Genomic DNA, 22,877 nt, shown 5'->3' with positions numbered 1-22,877 from the left:
GAGGAGATGCGTTCACGGCTGCGATAGAGAGAGAGACTGTGCTCAGGAGATAAACTCGCACATTGTAACATGCTGGTATACTCAGTGTGTCCTTCTTCGTCGTTAATATACTTCCCAGAGAGCAAGACAGGCTTTATATTATTATCATTATGATTTTATTGTGTCATGGGCTCGGCGGCTTCTTTCACTTTCCTTTCATCATGCCGCCCTCTAGTGATGGGACTCCATCAAACTCCAAAGCCTGCTTTGGTTTGGTCCACAGCACAGCTGAGATCAGGTATGTAGTTATTCATAACCAATCTCTCTCCCTCCATTCCCCTGTCCAATACTGACCCTTTCTGTCCTATCTGGGGAGATTTTTTACAAGTTGTTTTTTGTATCACTGAGAAATGAAGTGTCTGTGAATCAAGTAGAGCTTCAATGATTAGTTGATTAATTGAAAGAAAATTAATTCAAGTAATTTTTCAAGCAAAAGTGTCAGAAAAATTGCTGTTGCCAGTTTCTTCAGTGTCTGGATGAACTGCTTTTCTTTGTCATTTATGAGAGTAGATGAAGAGTCATGAGGTCTGGGACTGTTGGTTGGACGACAGAGGCAATGTGAAGACGTCACTTTGGGCTCTGAAAGACTGTAATACAAGGTACAAGTTAAATTTGCCATTCTTTTTAAACAAAGGTTTAAGACGAAATTATGTTAGAGTCCTTGAGTCCTGCTGACATCTGTTAAAGGGAGTGCTGTTGCGGATGAGTTCAGGAGTCTCACAGCATAGAGGGTGAAGCTGCTCCATAGTTTGGTGGTATGGCGGCTGATACTTCTGTATCTTTTGCAAGATGGCAATCAATTTTCTGACATTTTATAGGCCAATAAATCATCAACCAAAGAAGTGGCAGAATAATTGGTGAAAATAATTTTGGCTGAATTCAGGCAATAGGTGCATGTCTGCTTTTTTGAACACAAGTTTTATGCATTTGCGTCACGTCAACCAGGCTGTTTGTGGTGCTGTAGTAAAAGGGTCGTTGTCTTTATAAAAGTTGGTGGAAAAGGACTACAGTCAAAGCTACTCAGATGTCCACACCTACACTTACAATAGTAGAAAACCCTGTCTTATAATTGATATATAAAGCCTAAAATCTACAGGTTATGCACCATCTGTAACTACTGTCCACTGACCCCATCGCTTACCCAAACCACTTGAAACTGCCACAAGTGGCGCCAAGGCTAGTAGGCCAGACCTGTTACTGAGTGGTGTGTGGAGTGGTTCTATTTCACCTTCTCTGGCCACATAATTCTATTAATGACTATTAAATACACTGAAGATGTTTAAATTCATGGCTAGAAAAATAGAAAAAAAAACCCATGTGACAAATTGGAGGTGACTTTGATATAACTTTGATCTTGTGTGGGGTCGTCCTGCATTTTTTTAAATGTATTTATTATTTTTTTTAAGCATGATGCAACCCAACCACAGGGGCACACACAACACATTAATGCAACTGTTATGGACTAACTACAATCCTACCCAACCCTGCTGATTTTATGAACCCATCATCTCAGCTTGACACTATATTGACAACAGAGCAATGTATTAGCAAACACATTTATATCAATTACCTTATCAGTGAACACTATCTGGACTGTCCTTTTCTTACCAAGACTCAGAATTAAGTGGGGGCAAAAAATAATAAAATGAAAAAATAATACATTTTATTTGATGGTGCCTTTCATTTCACTCAAGGTCGCCTTACATCAAGTACAAAACAATCAATAAACAACAAGCATTAATAAAAACAGCAGCATAGTCAACAATAAAAACATTTGATAGAGCAAACAATATACAGAGAGATACTGTAGGTCAGGGATGTGGATTTGTGCACAATATGATGCAACTTTCAAAAATCCTCAGCCCTGCTTCCCTGCAGTGACGGTATGTAGAAATCTTGGAACAGGCTGTGTTAGGACCCAATTGCAGCACGCAGGATACCAGGAGTAGTTGGTTATGATATTTAATGACATAACTCAGCAGGAACATAATATGATGAACAAGATGAGTAATAATAGAGGAAAGTCTCTGGTGGACCAGCTGGTATGGCGGGCTGAATCAGGTTGGGAAGCCAGTGAGTGAGTAGTGAAAGCCTAAACATACAGTTTAGTATAACGTCAGGCTACTGTTTCAGGTAGGAGCAGGCTGGCGACGTGGTCTTGAAACATAGAATCAGAAAGCCAGCAGGTGCGTATTCACACAGTGCACACATATAGCAAATGGGGCAACACAGTGAGTCTCTCTGAGCAGGAAGTGGGTCACTCTGTAGCTTTTGCTGTAGCTGTAGTTGTGGTGGAAAGGTTACGCCAGGCCACTGCAGGCAAAAGAGTAACCAAGGACACAGCAGAAAATCTAAAAGCTGGGGACAGGAGGCAGGTGTGTTTACTGGGGATCAGGCGAAACGAGATGGTCAGAGGCAGGCTGTGTTGGCATCAGGAGAACAGTCCAAAGAGAACTCCTGGAGAGTCTTGCATGAATGTGGAGAGTCTGTGGCGAGAGTCTGTGAGGCTGGGGTAGAAATACTGGGTCAGTTGGTGATGAGGAGCATCTGTGATAACAGGTGAGCGGAGTTGACTGATTAGGTGAGACAGGACAGGCAGAAATGAGCAGGTGACCAGTGATGCCAAACTGTGATGACTCCTAAATTATCTGTCCCCTCTCCTGATATCTGTCATTCACACAAGTTATGATAGCCGCGTTTTAATTGGTGATTAACACATTTAGAATCTTAAAGATACCAGTGCCAAAAAGGTTTTAAAAACATAATGTATAGCTTTTTGACAGCATGTTGATACACTGATCCACAGCCATGGTCACACCCTGGGTTTGGATATTTCATATGTAGGAAGAGATTTACTCCAAGTAATGTTGTTTATTTTGACCAAAATACACTGCCAATTGTTTGGATTGCTCTTACAACTACAAGAACAGTAATGTAGTCTATAAGAACATTTTGTAGAATTAGAGTGACAAACAGCAGCGCTAATTACTGCATAACAGGTAACGTTTGTGATGATTTATAAGACCCATAGTCTAGCAATTGTAAGGTCGCTGGTTGAAGTGTCTTTGAGCAAGATACTGAACCCCAAATTGCTTCTGATGAGCAGTTGGCACCGTGTATGGCAGCCTCTGCCATCAGTGTATGAATGTGTGTATGAATGGGTGAATGTAACAAGTGTTGTAAAGCGCTTTGAGTGGTCAGTAGACGGGAAAAGAGCTATAGAGATGCACATCTATTTACCTTTTACAGTTTACTACGGTTTAACACTTATGGTTCATGGCCTTAAACACATTGTGTCAAAGCATGTTGCGAAACTCTGCCCAACACTCTCCAAACCCTTTTATACCAACAGTCTACATCGGGTAAATCAGACTCAGCCTCAATCTAGCTGGTTAGCTGTCCCCAGCTTCCCATATATATATAACAAAGTCCTTGCGGTGTTGGTGAAGCTGACGCTGAGGTTTTTGGAAGTAGGGTGTAACAATGGGGCTGGTTCTTGGCCCCTGACCCTCAGACTGAACACAATGAGTGTTCGTGTACCTTGATGATGTTCTCATCTTCCCCCCAGATCTTGACACCCAACAAACACGTCCGTCAGCTTTTTGTTGAGGCTGAGAAATGTGACTTCTATGTCTCCGCTGTCTTTCTAAGTCATCGACTTACCAAAGTGAAAGCCATAACTGAGTGGCCAACACCCACCAGCCTGAAGCAGCGGTTATTGGGGTTTGCCAATTTCAACCGTTTAACTACCGTCACATGGCAGCTACTCTCACCGCCCACACGTCTTACTGTGACGCGTGGGCACCCTGAGGCTTTAATGGCATTCCAAGATCTCACATGTCACTTTACCTGTTTTAATCCAAGTGGATAGGGGTTGATGCCTCTGACACCGGTAACACAGTCATCCTCACTATTATTGACAGTTTTTCAAAATCAGTTGATTTTATTCCCCTGCCAAATCTGTTGTGTGGTTTCTGTAAACCCATCTCATTGGAGTTTCAAGTGGTCATGGGTGGAGTACGCCCATAAATACCTCTCTAATACCTCAACAGGTTTGTCACCCTTGGATCCTTGTTGATATCAACTCCCTCATTTCCCAACCAGGAAAAAAGAAGTTGGTGTGCCTTCAGTTCGAGACCATCTGAGACATTGCCACAACATGTGGAAAAATGCAGCCCTTCTAGATGTCGCCACCAGAGCCTAGACTCAGGCCAACTGTCGCTACACTGCAGCTCCTGTCTACGTCCCCAGCCAACAGGTATGGCCTTCTGCTTGGGACATTCCTTTAAGGGTGGTGTCCTGGAAACTTTCTCCGCGTTCCATTGGACAGTTTGTTATCAGCTATGTTATTAAGCTGCAGCCTATCTCTGCCCCAAGCTCCCACCCACTAAACTTACAAAATAAAACTACACCTTTTGGAGATTCATTTGTTGACACCCAGTTTGTGTTTGCACCTGGGTTCACCTGTTGCTGCCACAGGAACCATCTAAAAAATACAGGCCAGTAACCCTGAGGTCCAGAATTGAAGAACACTGAGCTAGAATATTGTAATACTCTCCCTTCCACCGAATATACAATAAATCAGCAACAATGCTGCTGCACGAGTGCTGACCAAGACCAAAAGGAAAGCACTGGTGACCTTAGTTTTTGTGCTGAAAGCTTTTGTGTTTTATAATTTTAGGTTTTTTGCGAAATTCAATCTTTTTAACCATTAGCACTTATTCTGTTTAATCAACATTTTACTCTTTATCATATCATTATTATTACATTATATTGTTTATTTTATTAGAATAATTTATGCATAGTTTTATATTCTATTTTTCATCATTATCTTTATTGCTTGTTTTATCTTTTATTCTTTACATTTTGTTATTTTAACTATGCTTATTTTATTGCTGTCTTGGTGTCTATTGGTCTTGAGTTCTATTTCTGTTTTTGAATATCCAAAGTTTTGTTTTTGGTCATATGTAAAGCACTTTGAATTGCAGTTTGATTTGTTTGAAAGGTTCTCTTGCACAGAGTTTGTCTGGATGGTCGGTTGATTGATCTGTTAAACGGTTGTATTTGTAGTCCACATAAATTGCTCAGTGGTCTGTTATGGGGTCCTTGTGGTCCCTGCTGTGGTCCCTAGATAGTTGTATGGATGAATGCATGGTTGGATGGATGGATAGTTGGATGGATGGATGGATGGATGGATGGATGGATACATGGTTGGATAGCTAGCATATCCATTTAGCTAGTTAGCTAGCTAAATGGATATGCTAGCAATGCTAGTTAAATGGATAGATGATCAACTAGGGTCATATAAACCGTCAATTGACAAGGGTCATATAGGCCATAGTGTAGGCTGAGGTAAGTAGCAAGACATATAAGCATACATTTTTAATTAAGTTAAATTCAAATTTTATTGGCATGAAAAAAATTACCAAAGCAGTTTAGGTTCACATTCATAAATTGAATGTTTGGTAACATACAAATCATACATTATCTCACAGAGGATATATACAAATGATACAATACAGAGTAAAAAAAAAAGAGAAAAAAAAGACATCAGCCTAAATAAAGCCGAAGACAAAAAATAAGAGGGATTTATAGAAAATAAATCTGTCCATCCATCCATCTATCCATCCAAATATAAAGAGTGGGCTTAAATCACACATTATATGACAACTCAAAGCTGAATAAAGACATAGAAGTTTCAAAATAAGGATCATAAATAAAAACAGTAGGAAATGTCCACACTCATCTTTCTTGCAATTCTGATGAGACAAACATCTTACAGTCATTTATGAACCAAAGGATAGCTTACAATTTCTCCATTTATTACAATGGATGTGATACTTACCTATGAATAAAATATAATATTAATCATGTCAGAGCCAGATGAGAGTAAAAGGATGTCATATGAAATTTCTGCAGTATACTGATTCAATCCATTCTTTGGTGGCTATACACTATAATTTTACCCATTTTAAAGCTTTAGTTAATATTCATAGACATGTACCTGATTTCTAGAACCTTTCGAGGTGTTTCTGTGCCGTGTTTGCAAGTGTTTTCGAACTAATAGTGATGTTTTCTCATGGTTTGTGTATTTGCATGTTTTTTTAGGTTGCAGCGCGTTTGCCCCTATCGGCCACCGTAACTTTACGTCAGTAGCCGTAAAGCAATGGACTAGATGACAATAATGATATGAGATAACTGAACACTGTAACGTTAGTTTACAGAATTGTGTCTATCTGAAGCTGTTACATCCAGATAAAGTTTGATATCATCAATTTGCCAACCTCTCGCTCGTCGCCACGTCCAAGCAGAGTATTTTAGTAATTCTCTGTGTCCCTCTTGTGAGGCGAGAAAGCGACGAGAGCCAGTGGAAGAAGAATTGCTTTTAGCCAGTCATTGCCATGGCCTCCGAAAGCGGCGATAGCAACATGGATAGAGAAATGATTCTGGCCGACTTTCAGGTGTGTCTCATTTGTATGTCCTATATATTTGTATTCATTAATTAGTAATCGTATTCCCGCTGTTGAATTTCCTTGGGCTGCTGTCAACAAGAGGACACACGACTCGACTGGCTGCGTAAACAGCAGACCTGAGCTCAGCTTTGGTTTATGTGACTAGCATATCAAGCTAGCAAACTGACAGCTTGCTAACTGATTCTGTAGGGAATTATTAGCTGTAAGCTCGCGAACTAAGTGACGGCTGCCCAAAGCTGCCAGTCTAAATAGCGGAACGATTTCTGTTTTGTGCTGGTTTCAAGTCTGCCTGCTTGACAGATAACGACGATGTAGTTAGCTAAAAGGGGAGCTACGCTGCTCACGTTAACTGTCAACTTGTTTACAGATTGCCAGTTGTCCTGTCAGGGTTTTGAATCCTCATCAGAAACCGTTTGTCCGTTGAAGACACCGGCCTTTTTGCCCGTTTTGCACGTAGGGAGATATATTTTAACGTAGCAAAAATTCAGGCTACCATTAAATGCTTTCCCTGCGAACTGTCATTAATTTAGCGTTCTGTTTTTTTTTTAATTTCCAAACGTAATGACCTCAACATGATCATAATTGACATCCTTCCTCTAGAATCTATACATGGAAAATTAAGTATAGCGCCTCTCTTTGGTGGTGTCCTTCTCATGGCTTTGTTACAGTAGTCTCGTGTTTTGAATTGTTTAATTAGGTCACCATATCACATTTTGCCAAACCGGTCCATAGTGCTCATACTCCTATCAGTTTCAGCGTTGATCTTTGTCAGTTTATATTTGATTTGGGTCTGTTTTCTGTTATGTTTTTTTGTTACACAATTTAAAGTGGTATCCTGTATCCTAAGGGTCCATGCTACAATGCTCAAACGTTGAAGTAATACTTGTAACTTCCTCATGTTTGAGCTAATCATTCTCTCTACCTTTGCAATGATTGTTGCACCAAATGTGTGAGATGTGGGGTAAAATGTGGCAAGTCTACTTGGGAGTCTGAATTTAGCATTGTGCATAAAACCAATGCTTTGCATGTAACAAAAGCAGAGTAATCCGTGTCAATAATAAAAGCAGTGATGGGTTAAAGTAGCATTACATGGTTGTGAAACAGGCAAAATAGCCACTATATACCACTATATATAAAATATCCTTCTCTCTGGTCTTTACAGCTGTTATTAATATACACAAGGAAACATGCACTCAATAGTAGTTATATCAAAAGCATTAATGCCGATAGACTCTATAAGCAATTAAGCCAAAGAAATATAGACCAACCGACAACAATATAAAACATACATTGCAACAACAAACATGCATATACATGAAATGCATATAGAACAAAATGAGCATTTATCACTGTGTTTAGATTAAAGAAAGCCAGAGCACCAGTTTATTGACAATTTCACTGTCTGTCACTGTTGAGGTCTAGTGTTTCAGTTTTGGTATTAATTTCTCAGTTTGCTACCAACACTGCTGCTTAAATATTTGCATTTGTCCACTGTATCTGTCTTTTGACCTTTTAATTATGTTATGTCAGAAGGCTTATATAGCACTCTGACCTAAATAAAACTGTTTGTTTAGATTTAGGTAATGGTTGTTGCATGAGTTAGTACACATCCTTAACAAGTCAATAGTCTTGATCCTTGCCCTGAAAGTGAATTTAGATCGATGGCCTCATCTACCTGTGTCTTTGCTGACTTCTACTGTCATTATCAATTATACAAGAGTGGTTAAAAAACTAAACCCGGGAAAACTAGCGGAGCAAGTTTACACCGTCACCCTGTGATCTCCCTGATAAGATATACACAATAAATAATAAAAATGATTTGAAATGCTTTTATGTGAAAATAAAATCAGCAAGGGAAGAAATTGTACAAATGAAAGCCTAACTTGTTTTCCCGATGTTTGGAAACTTCTAGTTTTTTTAGTTAGTAATTAGCAGAGTAGAAGTGGTATTATTTACTCCTAAACCTCCTTTTTTTGTGATCAAAATATATAGAAAAAAACGTATGCTCTGCATTGTCTGCCTTGTCTTACACATCAAAAAGAATACAAAGAGATGAGGTTAAAGCTGTTATTGGAATTGCTGTACCTTGACCCACATTGCAGTATTGTAATAACTTATATGACTTATATATATATATATATTCATATACTATGAAGAACATATTTTGTTTAGCTTGCTTTTCAAGGGTCAGGAGTCAAATGTATAAAACAGAAATCAGAGGTAATGTATTTGTATCCTCCTTTTGATCAAGACATCTTTGAGTGGCTTTTGTTCTTGTGAAGACTGCCACCACTTTATATTGCTGTTATGGGTTGTAGCTTAAAAGTTGAAATGGTTCTTATGATTACATTTTTCCCATTCTCTTTTACTGTAAAACGTATTTTTTACGTGCAGAAGGATGAGAAAGTTTCATCACAAAGACTGCAGCAATCTAACACAATGCATCTCCCATTTGTAATTTCCTTTTCTTTGTTTTTTCCTCCTGCAGGCTTGCACTGGAATTGACAACATTGCAGAGGCAATCACTCTGTTAGAGCTTAATAACTGGGATTTAGTGGTAAGTTCATTATCTGCAGGCCTTGGGCTTTGCTCTTTGACAGACAGGCTTAGTCCATCTAGAGTACAAGTTCAAGAGGGCGTTTAACATCCAATAACACACACTCTCTGTATTATTTTATGACCAAATCCTTTCTTCATTTTACCCAGTATGCTTTACGAAGCAGGTTGCCAGACTGCCACCCTCAATGTTGTGACTGTAAGACTGAGGGTGTCCTGTGAGGTGTGAATGTGGAGTTGAGAGACGCTGTGAGAAAGAATGTGCTCTGTTAAGTTTGTATGAATTCATGATAAGTATGAAAACAAGGAGCCCTTTACTGCGCTGTTCATATTGGAAGGGGTCAGTCTATATTTAGGCTGATGCTGGCAGAGGTTCAAAGCAGGCAGCAGCAGCAGCAGCAGCAGCAGCAGTCCAAGCAGTTGCAGGAAAGACAGTGGGGCCTGCGCTCACTGCACCTGTAAATCTGATGACTTGCACTTCCTCTGCAGTAGCTGGTAATTTTTGTAATCATCAACGACAACAAATCTGCTTGTATGCCTGTGTACGCTGAGTTTGGCTGAGGGGTTGGGTGGTTAGAAAGCAGCATTTCCCCCAAAATGTTGTTTAGCAGAGCAAGAATTTGTTTAATTCACCCAGATCTAGATGCACCTCATCTGGTGATCAATTTAATTAATAAATGACCAACATTTCAAAGGCATATATTGGGGTCAAAAATTCTGAAACCACCAGTCAAAATACTTGCATTTGTTTCAATTCTAATCAAACCTATTTTTTCCACTACAAATGATGTAATCAGCCTTACATTTTTAAGTGAAAAATGGAATCTTTGAAAAATACCCAGGAATTTCAGAATATCTTAGTATATGTTTGTCCTGCTTTTGCATTAATGACATCATGCACTTAAGCTGGCATGAACTCCACAAGTTTACGTAAAACGCGCTGACTCACGTTATCCTAGCATGGTTTGACAGTGTTCCACAAAGCTTTTTGTGATGTCACAGAAGGGTTGGCTTTCGCAATATTAATGTGCCCCCATAAATGTTCAGTGGGGTTGAGGTGACAGTGAGGTGGAAGTTGGTGATGGTCAGGACTCTTCGGTCTTCTTTTCTGTGGTCTTCAAGTAGTTCTTGCAAAGCTTTGAGCTGTGTTTTGGGATCTGCACTCCACTTCCCACTCACTTGTAGTGAAACAATAGTATCACATTCAAAACAAATGCAAAACAGAAGTATTTTGACTAGTGGCCTCAGACTTTTTGACACTACTGTATGACATTTGCCCTGTGTAATACTCTTTCCTTTTTTCCCCTTTCTTTTTACTCAAAGCATTGCACATTGATAATCCATAAGATCAAAGGACCACAGACTATGATAAAACTATGATATTCTAACTTCAAAACAAACAAAAAGAAAAAGGCTAGGCACAGCTAAATTGAAGGTGGAACCTTCAGTGACCATATACTCCTGATTAGCACTGCTGTGGTGTGTATTTAGTCATGAAAACTGCCACCACCGTTTGTGGCACTTTTCCAACAATACATGTGTGGCTTCCCTCTAAACTGATCATGTAACCATAAGTGCTTTACATAAAATTACCAAAGATGATTATCAGATGCTACATTAGAGGTCAAGAGTAACTGAGAGGTCTGTGGTGTCCATGTCATTAATTTCATTGAGGCTTAATGGTGCCCTGTGGGGTTTTTGACCTTTAGTTGCACTACAGAGATTTTATGAGCAGCATCCTATTTTGTTTATCTCGTGTTTGTTTGATTAAGGTTTCACACCGTTTAACAATTGGCAATAATGCGCCAAGATATACAGCAACATGTCAACAGAGGTAGGGATAGAAGAAGACTGCTAACATGTGAACATGGATTTAAACAAAGCAGGATTTAGAATGCTTAAAAATCGACTTTCCAAATGTTTCATAAAGGCAGGAAATGCGTCTACCTGACATTAGACCCCAAGAATGTAAAGAATGCATTTTAGTGAGAAATACTTCATGTAAACAACTTTTGTTTGTTAACAATAAAAACCTGTAGGGCTCCTTTAATGTTTATCCATCATACATCTCCCTCATTCAGTACAACAAGAGTAGGGGGCATGGTTATACCAGCTCGTAACAACTTACTTAACGTTGCTTGTTTTGCAGTGAAGAATAGTGAGTGTTCGAGAGAAGCCCAGTCAATTGTGCAGTCAAACAAAAGCTCACTGCAGAGCTGACAGTGGTTACTGTCATGTTTGTCCTCTCAGCTCTCTTTGTTCTCATCAGCCACACTATTTGAATATTTCATCCTTCTCTGTCGCACTTGGATTCAGCCAGCAAACAACATGATGTTACAGACTCGGCTAAACTATAACTGGTGTAGCTGGTTACATGTGGACTGACTAGTTGGTTCAACCAGTCACCTTAGCAGGCATCCTAATAAAGCACTATTCTTTTTGACAAAGTATTTAGCATTTTTAGAGCATATAATGCTCCTGGTCTTGCCATGAAAGATTTTCCAGACCAAATTTATCAGAAGTTTTGAAATGGACTGCCCATCTCTTAGTTACTGTCAAATTAACTTTACAGACATGCTACAATATCTGCTAGTCTCGTTCAAACATGCCCTTTAATGTCTAGGCTATTATTCCATGTTTTGTCATGGTGTAGATTCCTAACGTGTATTTTTTTTTGTTTTGTTTGAACAGTTTGAACTTTCCAAAACCCAGAACATTCTGTATATTCTCATTATCAACACTACAATATTGAAACTAAAACAAGAAAATTGCCTTATTGTCTTATTGTGTTGTATGATATATTTCTGCTTTCATTACAGGCAGCCATAAATGGAGTCATACCACAGGAGAATGGAATCTTACAAAGGTAATAACCATGCTGCCACACATTTATGGTAAATGAAAGAAAATTAATTGGTTGACTTTACAGCACCAAACAAACATATCATGTCATATCATGTATGACTTTTCGACACACTGTTTTTCTTTCTGCTGCACACTAGAATGATTATGTTCACAAAGCCAAGGAAATATGAGTCGTAATAAGGGAGTTATACCTATAGACTATATAAAGAAAAATAGGAAATACAGGAGTAGGGATATATGTTACTGAGGAATAAGTGCGTGTGACACAAGTATATATTTCCAATGTTGTTCGTGCAGCAGCCTTAAAATAGTGCAGGACAGAAAGCCTCATTAGCGGTGACGTGAACTCTTCACCTTAATGTTGACCAGGCAATGTGAAATTACAGGTTCAGTGTCTAGCCTAATTTCTCCACAGACTTGGCTTTCATCTTAATTATTGTTGGTATGGTTTGTTCTCTGCTTGAATAGTGCAGTTAAATTTTGACTGTTTAATGGATACATTTCCATATACATAACCAGCAAATAATGCTAACATACATTTTGAGTTGGAGATCACTGCTCCTGCTATGGTGTCTATTCTGTTTAATAGAGGAATAATATAAAAGACACTGCAACTGCTAGGAAACTTTCTGCCAAGAGTGGAGTTGTACACAGTTTCTGAATAGAAAAGGTTTTCTTAAAGAGGCTTTGAGCCCTTCACTTTCCTTCAACGGTTAGTTTACACTCATGAATGCACTGAGCTGATCTGAACCCACTCAAACTGGAGATGTTCTGTTTAACCGTTGTATTTTGTGTACACACTTGTGTGCATGTGTGCGCATGCATGCATGTACTTCAGTGTGGTTCAGGCCCTTGGGCCATGAGAATATTGCCGGTCTTTCTCAAGGGCACACATTGCTATGAATGGAGGCTGGCAGGCAGCGTGACCAGCAGCCAACACATTTACTAAGTGGCTGGCACTGGTATGAGTAGGCTGGCGTTGCCCAGTAAACAGACTCTGGTGACGTGACCTGAGCCAGAGCCAGTTGGAGGCTACGCCAACGCTTCCGTCTAAAATGCATCTCCCTTGTGTCCTCTTTAGTAAGCAGGCTGGGAATTATAAAAAGCTTGCTTTGTTGATCATTATCCACAGCTCACCAGGTCATCGTTGTGTAAATTTTCTGTCCTCAGACATGATAAAAATGCTGATTTTTCTCTTGCACTCTGTCACTGATCAGACAGTTTGTCTGCTGATGAGGGGCTCAGCAGTTCTATCTGCTTTGGGACACCTTTTGGACTGCACATGAGAGCAGTGCCATCTAGATGTAAGGCAGCTGGGAACTACACCCAAACAGCAACAACGGACAATTTAACGACCTCTGGTCCTGCTGTGCCAAGTTTAGGAGGAAGCACTTGTTCTGAGTGCTCACACTAAAAACTAGTATTTTTTTTCCCTCAGATGCTTTCAAGAGTTGTAAGAATCCTATTGGCAAGATCTCTCATGTTTATCCTTTGGTTTTTGGAGTAAGATCTATGCTGCTTCATCTGTCTCATTTATATATCATCTCATTGCTGAGATGATAGTAGTTGTCAATCTGGTTCATGTTGGTAGCACTTATATTTTATGCCGAACGTTATCTCAATAGCCCTACACAAATACATCTATGTCCATTGAATGTTCCACATCTTTAGATGCATTTGTACTCATGCAGTAATGTTACTAGGTATGCGTCCTCCATCTCTGACACATTAAAATCCAGGGGTGACACATGACATTTTGTCTCTACGGTACTACATTGTGAACAAAATAAACTGAACTTTGAATAAACAAAAGAATAATTGTCTTCAAAAACCAACACACCGCTAACACACTGCTGTTCATTGTGTCTCAGTCATCATGACATGCTGCAAAAAACGATCAAGGGTACAAACTTGGTATTAGTAATAAACTCTCATGACCACTGTCAAGAACACTGATTAATTCTGTATTTACTCATCTCAGAGATAACTGATGCATCACCGTTCAGGAGAGGTGCCATGTTGAAGCCATAGACATTAACCAGTATTTTGCCTATGTGAATTTGCAGTACAGTGTATCATGATGACGTGATGGGGCCGTACCTGAGAATTGTGAATCGGATTTGGCTGTTCAATTGAAAACAAAATTTCCCTATTGCCAGTTTATTCTTCCCACAAATTATTCTCGAATATATAATGCAGCTCCATCACTTGTCCACGATAGGGACAGGGCACTGAAGGCAGTCAGGAACAGAAACCATTCTGTTAACGTTTGGTTACTTAATGCTGTACTTACCAATGTGACATTCTCGCCTCCAATAAATCCAGTCATGTAATTATCCATCCATTAATGCAATGAAATTGTGCACTTCAGGATCCTCCTTACCCCAGGAATTTGCAAAAACATAAACCGTTTGTAAGAGTGGCATTTAACAATATAACGGGACGCACAACAGAAGTAATCCTAGCCAGTACAGCCACAGAACAGCATCTCGTCCATTGTAAATAGAACCGATTGGGAAGATGTAATCCTCTAAATCAAATTGTCCAGATGTTGTGTCGTTTATCAAACAGACAGCTACTGCTAGCTTTTCAACTCAAATTAAAGAAGGTGTCCTGCACATATATGAAGTATATTTCACTATATGAGTTTTACTGTAACTTTTCACTATCGGTCAGCCTCTAGTATGTAGCTGATTAATATAAGATTATATTTTCCTTAGTCACAGTAACTATTCTACTTGTCTAATTATGATTTTTGGGAATGATTTTAGTCTTTAAACAATTTTTTTTTTTACTTGGTTTGTTTTGTAACTGAAGTGGCGGGTGAAGGAGACAGTTGCAATGTGATACCATTCTGTTCGGTTAATCTCCCACCCTATTGGTCCAGCCTGTTTGTGGAGGTTTTGCGGCTGTTGACCGCCAAACCTACGCCTCAGGACAGTGGCCTCTTTAATTTGGCGGGCCAAATAAAATACAGCTTTTGTTCGAAAGCCTTAAGTCTGGCACTCTGTTCCTGCAAGACAGTTGCTGCTTACACTTCAAGTAACAAAGGGGACACTCTGCTCATGAGCTGGAGAAAAAAGACATTATTTACTGTGTTGTGTGAAACATGGGTCACACACTGAGCAAGCAGCAAAGAGAAAAGCATGATGGACAATAAGACATTTGTTGTTGGTGGTGTATTTTTCTGTCTTGCAGAAACCACTCTTTCCAGATATTTGTTTCTTATAGCATCTGAGTTTTTTAAGACACTGTATGAAGACTGAGCGATCATTATCCCACACCATCAGTAATCTTGTCACCTCTGCACAGTAACTTTTCCAGTGAGGCGAGCCAGGCCAGCATGTATGGACCTCCAAGCCAATCAGAAGCAGCCGATGCAGCAGCAGGAGGTGCAGTTCCCCCCACCTCTTCTTCATCTTCGTCCTCCTCTCCTCCGTCATCCTCGACTTCGGCATTTTGCCCCAGCGTCTCCTCCTCTCGACACATTGTAGAACGTCAGCCCCGCATGCTCAACTTCAGGGTGGAGTACCGACAGCGCACTGTAGAGCTGGTACTGGAGGAAGGCAGTACAGTCGGTGAGCACCACACACACTGATATAACATACAATGATCCATATAATGCTCAGCATATCACAATACCTTTTTGTGCAGAATGTAAGAATTTCCTATGCATTGATCTGTATGAATCTAATCTACAGGTGAAATCAAACAAATCCTTGAGACAGAGCTTGCTGTTCCAGTGTCCAAAATGCAGCTGAAGGGATGGAAGAGTGGAGATGTGTCTGACAGTGTGAGTTGATAGACCTTGAAATAAATGTTTGTCACAAAAATGCACGTGTCAAAACAGAATAGAGCACCAAGAACAGAAAAAAAACTAAAATTGTAGTCTTTTAATTTCTATATCTCTTGTCTTTTTTTTTTTTACTTTAATGTCTTAACCCGAATGTGATCAATTTAAATGTAACATTTTAGCTGCATGTATCCTCACATTTACATGATCAGTGTGTAGTGATTTTCTGCCTTTGTATGGTTAGGTGATTTATTTTATTTATTTTAACATTTTTTAATCTTATTGTTTTTGTAATACTCATTTTGCCCACAAGAGGCTGACGTACATCATAATACCATGTCATATATAGGAAATGCGTTGTCCAAGAATTGATGTCTTTAAAGTCAGATTTCTGCATGCTCTCTAAACGAAATATACATTGATTGTGTTGTTAGCAAGCTATTTAACATTACTGTCATGCCTTGTGTTAAAAGTGCTTGATCCTGGCAAACGTTTATTTCACCATTTTACCCACATTTAAAAAACATTTTGAAAATAAATCACAGTATTTTAGTTCTCATTTGCAAAGATTCATCTCTAAGTAAATTGGCAACTATTTGGATGACATCATTTTTTTTTTTAGAAAAAAACCCCCTAAATTCTCAGATTACAACTTCTTAAATGTGAATATCTTCTGGTTTGTTTACTCTGCTTTGAGTGTAAACAGAAAATCTTTGGGTTGTAGACAAAAGATATTTAAGGACTTAGTTTGGCATTTGTTCTGACATTTTGTATCCATACTACTAATCAATTACCCAATTGACAGATTACTTGACAGTGAAAATGATGTTAGTTGCAGGGCTTCCATAAAATTCAGATGTAGTCAGTCCTTGTTTATTCTTTTACCTCCCGTTTGTGTGTGTTGAAGCAGACGGTGCTCAGAAGTTTACACCTGCCCAAAAACAACAGCCTGTATGTCCTGACCCCAGACATCGCCCCTACTGCCAGCACCAGCAAAAACAGGTATTCAGCCCTGCGTTCAGCACACACTCACTCTTCTTTCTGTGTGTAATCTCACAATAAATCCCATCTTCTACTTCCCATCCTGGTAGACATGCACTATAAAATATTGCAGGTGGTATGAGTGTAGTAGCTAATAGCAAACACCAGGTGGCAGTGTATGTCCAGTTATGGAGAAGACGCTCCAGAATCCAGCAGCAAATACCATTTTCATTGGTATATTAAGAGACATTTGACCTGTCAGTGCACATTCATTTTCTCGCGTCCATTGTGACATTTTGAGCGGAACATCTATCACAGCAATCTCTGTATGTTGTGTAAATAATCATTTTCTCTCCCGCCTTTGTTTTAAGCCTGACATTGTTGCTTGCTGAACGCTGTTTTGCATCTTATTCGTCAAAGACTGTTTGAATCTGATATCCACACTCCATATCTATCATTTATTCCTTTTGCAATTTTTTTTTAAAAAGCACATGAGTCCATCAGAATCGTTACAGTACCCAGGGACGATAGAAATTTGTTCAGAAAGCTTCATTAAGCCAGTGTTCTCCATCCAGAGCGTGTTCTGTTCATTTCACTGGATCCGTGGCAGTATTAGCAACCTTTGCTTTTGAAATGTCAGGCTGCTCAGATGTGAACTCAAAGCAGTAATACAATCACCAGTGGCAGCTGAATGTGTGATTGTCCTTTCATCAGCATCAGGTAAACATTGTCCAAAGAAGTCATATTTCTCCCTTCATTTCACCTGTGTAGTAAAGAGTGACCAAGACCCTTTTTATTTTTAATTTGGGCGTAAGAGGACTGGTATAAATAGATATATGAGAGGGTACATTCATGCCTATGTGTAAGCTATTGTGTGTGTGGACATGTTTTTGATTGAATTTCCCCTGTGTTTGCATGCGTGTTGGCTTGATGCCGTTGTCCCTGTGTTGTATATGTGGAACACAGACAATTCCAGGCCAAGAGAGGGAGGTGAGGACATGCACTGTTGTTCCTGTTATTATTAAAAGGATGGCTCGTATTTTTAGAATCGTGTGTTACTCATCATTAATCAGCCTCACCGTGTTCATTAATCAGACTGATGGACTAAGGATCTGAGTGAGAACTACATATCACAGTGTCTAGGAGCACCAGAAAATTTAATTAACAGGGAATTAAATCTTGTTTTTCATTCAAAATCAAATGTTGAACAGTTGACTTGTGTATGCGCAATATTGTGATGAAATGAATGGTTTTTTTAGGGGTGTTGTTATTGCTATGTTCCCAAACAAATAATCATCATCAACCCTTAAAATTTAAACATCAGAGGGATATCTTTTAAAGATGGGTTCACAAACTATTTTTTGTAAGAGTCACCACAACATCCCAGTCTGATGAGTTCAAGTACTCCTCATCAGCACGACTATTTAAGTTCCAAATGTGTTAATTTGAATACATTTAACTGAATGTTATTTAATGGAGGTGCACAGTATTGAAACATTTTTATTACAGGCTATTTATCCGTATCAGCGTAACTATAGTGATAGATTCAGATCTTAATACAAAGTCAAATTGCTTTCATGGGCTTAAAAAGCACGGCATCTACACACTCGGATACAATAGGTAGTGGTATGCAACATTACAGTTTTGGTTGCAATATGCCAATTAACACAGAGAAGGACAAGAAGAACGAGCAGAGCACGCGTACAAATCCATGCTGGAGGAAAAGTTTTTATTTTAAAACAACAACTTTTATTCGGAGCTATGGAATATTAAAACATCCATCTATGCTACCTACATCTTAGTCATTCAGATCCTCAGGTCTGCATAAAGTACTGGTTGTGAACTAATTTTTATAATCCAAAATGTGAAATTATTATAATTAGAGATCTCAGAACCACTGTGAGAGTCATTATCGGTATCAGCTGAAAGAAAATCCATAATTTGCATCCCCATCATTATCTAAGTATTAAGATAAGATGGATATAATAGTCAGTGTTGAAATATATATATATATATATATATATGTATGTATGTATGTATGTATGTATGTATATATATATATATATATATATATATATATATATATATATATATATATATATATATATATATATATATATATATATATATATATATATATATATATATATATATATATATATATATATATATATATATATATATGTATATGTATATATGTATATATGTATATATATATGTATATGTATATATATATACACACACATGATTTGTCAGTGTTTAGTGCAGTCTGGTCAAGTTTTCATTTGTACTACAACCACGTAGAATGACAATAGCTGGATGCTCGAGTTGTCAGCTCCCTATTTAATTTCCTCTGCCTGCTTGCTTGCTAGCTAATTGTTACAGGTGACTCAATATGTAGATGTATTTTTTGTCCAGTCATTAATGTTTTTGAATTAACTGGGCTATTCTACAAGCTCACCATGTGACCCACCTGGCAACAGTAGAAGTACACGTGCCCCCGGTTGGGAATCAGTGTTTTCCAGGATCACTGGGGCCCCCTTGCTATATTAATAGCATGTTTTCATTAATATGTTGTTTGTTTAAAAGACAGCTGTCAATTTAAATGCTAAATTAAAACATTTTTAAATTCTTCTTCTGATTCGGGGAGTTGTGAAAGGGTGAGAGGACACCCTGGGACGCTGTTTTATACAACAGTTTAACTGTATCTCTCGGAATTTTTAAATATTTACTGAAATAAGCCTTGTTATCATTCTGACCCAGTCTAATTACCATTTTGATAAGAGATCTTTTCTTTCAATAGCATTCCTCTTAGATCCATTGCCTGTGTTGGCCAGAGTTGTTTATAGCCTCTCACATAACGGCCCGAGTTTGTTTGTTGACAGTGGATTCAAAATTAAAATTGTACTGTAACTCTCCCCACACTTCCTCATCTTAGCAGCCAAGCAAGCATCCACATGTCACCAGAACACTTGTAAAAGAAGTCATTTGGCAGTTTGCCGCATTGCCTGCTAGTTAGGCTAAGTGGTAGCTATATTGTGTTGGCAGCTAATGGCCCTCATCTCCCCAGTCTTCCCTCCCTCGCTCTCGTCTCTGCCTCTCCTCGTCTTCTCACTCCCTCACCAACTGCTGTGTCTTTTTAGCAGCACCGTTGCCATTTCTCCAAGTGTTATCGATATCATTTTGGGTGTCAGGAGCTCATTATTCTGTGTCAGCTATTTTGGTGGAGGACATATGGGGCTGAATTGAGTGGGTGGTCTTCTGTGTGTATGCACATGCATTTGTGTTTAAGTGTGTGTGTGTGTGTGTGTGTGTGTGTGTGTGCGTGTGCGTGCGCATGGTGACCCTGTTGTCACACTGGGAGAGGATAGGTGACAGATCACAGAGTAGTGGGGGGAGCAGTCCCCTGTAGTGGGACCAGACAAGCTGTTAGTTTGCAGTAAAATTAGTGTGGTCACACTGTAAATCCACAGTACGTGCAATTTGTGTGCAGTTTGTGTAGATTGTTTCAGTAGACAGAGCTCAGTGCCGGTAAAGGCCTTAACGGTACTCAGTGCCAGTAAAGGCCTTGATAATGTGAACTTATCCTATCTGGTTCCACACTATCAGAAGTAATCTTAGCTGTAATTATCAATTGCAGATGTGTGTCTGTTCAAAACAGTTACTTTGTTGTACTTAAACATATTATGATAACAGAAGCCTATTTTTCCTTCTGTCACTATCTATTACTAGTCTATTACAAACATTGTTTCTTAACATTAAGAATTTAAGAATTTAAGAAACAAAATCAACAATTGCTTGTTTGTTGTTTTGGTGGAACTGCTCCTAATATATGAACAACTGCAAAAACAAAACAGTACTTTATTATACAATTGAAGACATAGCTGTAGTGCCCATAACAAGTAAACTGATTAAACTAGATCAGTCCAATTCATGAAAAGGCTGCAAATGCTGCTCCATCCACGGTATAAAATGTGTTTTCATTTTAAAGAATACACACTGCAGCACCGCAAAGGCTAACATGAGGTCAACGACTGCACCTTTGTCTCTGTTTTACTTGACCTTCCTTCAAGTGTTATGCCTCATCCAATTTAACCTGCCTCTTCACTTGAACCCACAGTAGGTGATTATCATCATCTTATTAACAAAGATGAATCAAAAACACTTAGTTTTAAAGGGGCTCTGTAGAACTTCTTTGTTGTGCTGGAAGCTGGTCATTAGTTGATGTTGGTGACTGATTTCTAAACTAACCTTAGCTACCGTTGCTTTCTATGGAGAGAAGCGCTGAGATTGAATGTGCATAAAGTCACATCCTTTGGACCTGACATTAGTCATTCACAAAGAAATCCACAGTCCAGCAACCTAGAGAGACGGAGGTCTAATTTTGCACAGTCCCTTGCAATCCGTTCTCATGCGGCCTATAAAAAAGTGATTAAAACATGTAAATTGCTGCACATATTACATAGAACCCCTTTGAGTGGTCTGTTTTTGCTTCCACAGCTGCAGCTGTTTTTGAAAACAGTGACACCAAAGAAGAAGAACATTTAGCTGTCACACAGGTTTCCATAATTATGTCCGGGCAGTCATTTAATTTTCAGGAGGGTGGCACATGACAGACCAAATTACAGCCAGCCTCCCTGAGATTTTAACTAATTTTAAGAAAGCTCCATTATGAGGAGCTATAAAGAGTTTTTTTTTACAATTTTTTTCACAGAGTAAATGCACTTGTCAAATAAACATTATACTAGGTTAGTTTTGCTTGGTTGGTGTGCATTTCCAATATTGGTCATTCTAAGTCAAGTTTTATAGAAGAAACTCGAAGATACAGGAATAACATGACTATGACTCACTGAGATATAAAGTTACAATATGACAATTTCTAATAAATTGTGCTTCTTCCTCGTACAAAGGTTATAACAAACCACATTTGCCTACCGTGGTTTACTAGTGAAATGTAGATGTATGTAATTCCGTTTTATGTTTTGGAACCAGGATTAATGTCACAAAGCATTGAAAGAAAACATGTTTCCATTCTTATCCCCTCAGTATCAGTGGCCATGGCATCACGTCTTCTATTGTCCCAGAACTTGATCAAAACTCTCAGTTAAAATGCTTCTCTTTAGTTATGTGATTTCAGTAAGGTCAATACAATTGCCACCGTCACCTAAGCTGTACTTGTTTGTATTTGTAGTCTGAAAAGACAGTTATCCACCCAAATTTAATTTCACAATGTTTATTTGCTTCAAATTGTTGCTGAGTAAAAAATGCAAATGTCCCATAAATGGTAATATCCCTGGCAATTACTTTGTAGAGCTTGGCTCATGCAGATCACACACATAAACCAATCGGACTGATTAAATAGTGCAGCACTGTCATTATGATCCTGCTGAGTAAACTCCTCTTAGTTATCTTGTTTGATTAGAAATAAATCTTGAGGCTTTGGGAGATTTTCCTTTGAGCACCAATCCATCTCAGGTAGTTATTTAGTTAGCGATGTGACGTGCAGTGAGTACTGCAGTGTTAAACCCGGTCTGAAGAAGGTTCATCTTTGTGGCCATGTTGATGACTGCCTGTGAATACAAGAGGGTGTTGAGGAGGAGCTAATCTCTTGCATAAATGATGAAGGCCTGATGAATATTTCAATGGAGCCTGTTTCCTTCCTCATCAATTCTCCGCTCTGCTCTCAGGAAGCGTATTTGCCAAGGAAAGGTTATTTTAATTTGAACTCTTGGAGAAATTTGAAATTGCAAAAAATGATTCATTAGGTTTTGTGTTTTTTGTTTTTTTTTTACTGCGGATTCCTCCCCCCCTGCCCTCCCCTCCCACCTTTCTCCCTTTCTGTGTCAGCTATCCAGCAGCAGATTCATGGATGCTTTAGGTAGATAGCTAGCCAGTTAGCTAAAGTAGCTCCTATTGGAAGTATCTAACAGTTAGCATGCTGATTAACTTTGGGACAAGATGGCAGACCAAAACAGAGCAGAGCCCCAACGGTTTCGCATCCTTCTGCTTTGTTGTGGTTGCAAATTGTGGAGGAGGTAAGAAGACCTTGTGTGTACCTGATGACCTCCTCTGTACATGTTGGAGGCAAAATGGTCCGTCGGCATGTACTATCCTGGTCAGCGCATTGTTGTGTGTTTGTGTGTCTCTAAGCAGTTGAAACACACGCATGG

The 22,877-nt window shown here is 38.9% G+C and overlaps 1 protein-coding gene and 1 long non-coding RNA gene across 3 annotated transcripts in view; both read left to right on the top strand.

Moving 5' to 3' along the window:
* The first annotated feature begins 16 nt into the window (after positions 1-16).
* LOC115590976 (uncharacterized) lies at positions 17-4,286 on the top strand. Its single transcript, XR_003985871.1, has 3 exons — positions 17-277; positions 550-638; positions 4,144-4,286. It is a non-coding gene; the product is annotated as an uncharacterized LOC115590976 (long non-coding RNA).
* A 1,901-nt stretch (positions 4,287-6,187) lies between these two features.
* faf1 (Fas (TNFRSF6) associated factor 1) overlaps positions 6,188-22,877 on the top strand; it is a 68,092-nt gene continuing 51,402 nt past the window's right edge. Inside the window, exons 1-6 of one of the 2 annotated variants that reach the window (XM_030434000.1) lie at positions 6,188-6,500; positions 9,001-9,069; positions 11,888-11,934; positions 15,246-15,511; positions 15,635-15,726; positions 16,637-16,728. In XM_030434000.1, the coding sequence (XP_030289860.1) occupies positions 6,441-6,500; positions 9,001-9,069; positions 11,888-11,934; positions 15,246-15,511; positions 15,635-15,726; positions 16,637-16,728 (626 nt within the window). In that variant the 5' untranslated portion in view covers positions 6,188-6,440. Of the gene's footprint in view, positions 6,501-9,000; positions 9,070-11,887; positions 11,935-15,245; positions 15,512-15,634; positions 15,727-16,633; positions 16,729-22,877 lie in introns of both variants that reach the window. The other variant, XM_030433999.1, reaches the window with a different exon arrangement.

Source organism: Sparus aurata, chromosome 11 (assembly GCF_900880675.1).
Source record: "Sparus aurata chromosome 11, fSpaAur1.1, whole genome shotgun sequence".
Lineage (NCBI taxonomy): Eukaryota > Metazoa > Chordata > Actinopteri > Spariformes > Sparidae > Sparus > Sparus aurata.
This window is presented reverse-complemented; position numbering and strand designations above follow the sequence as displayed.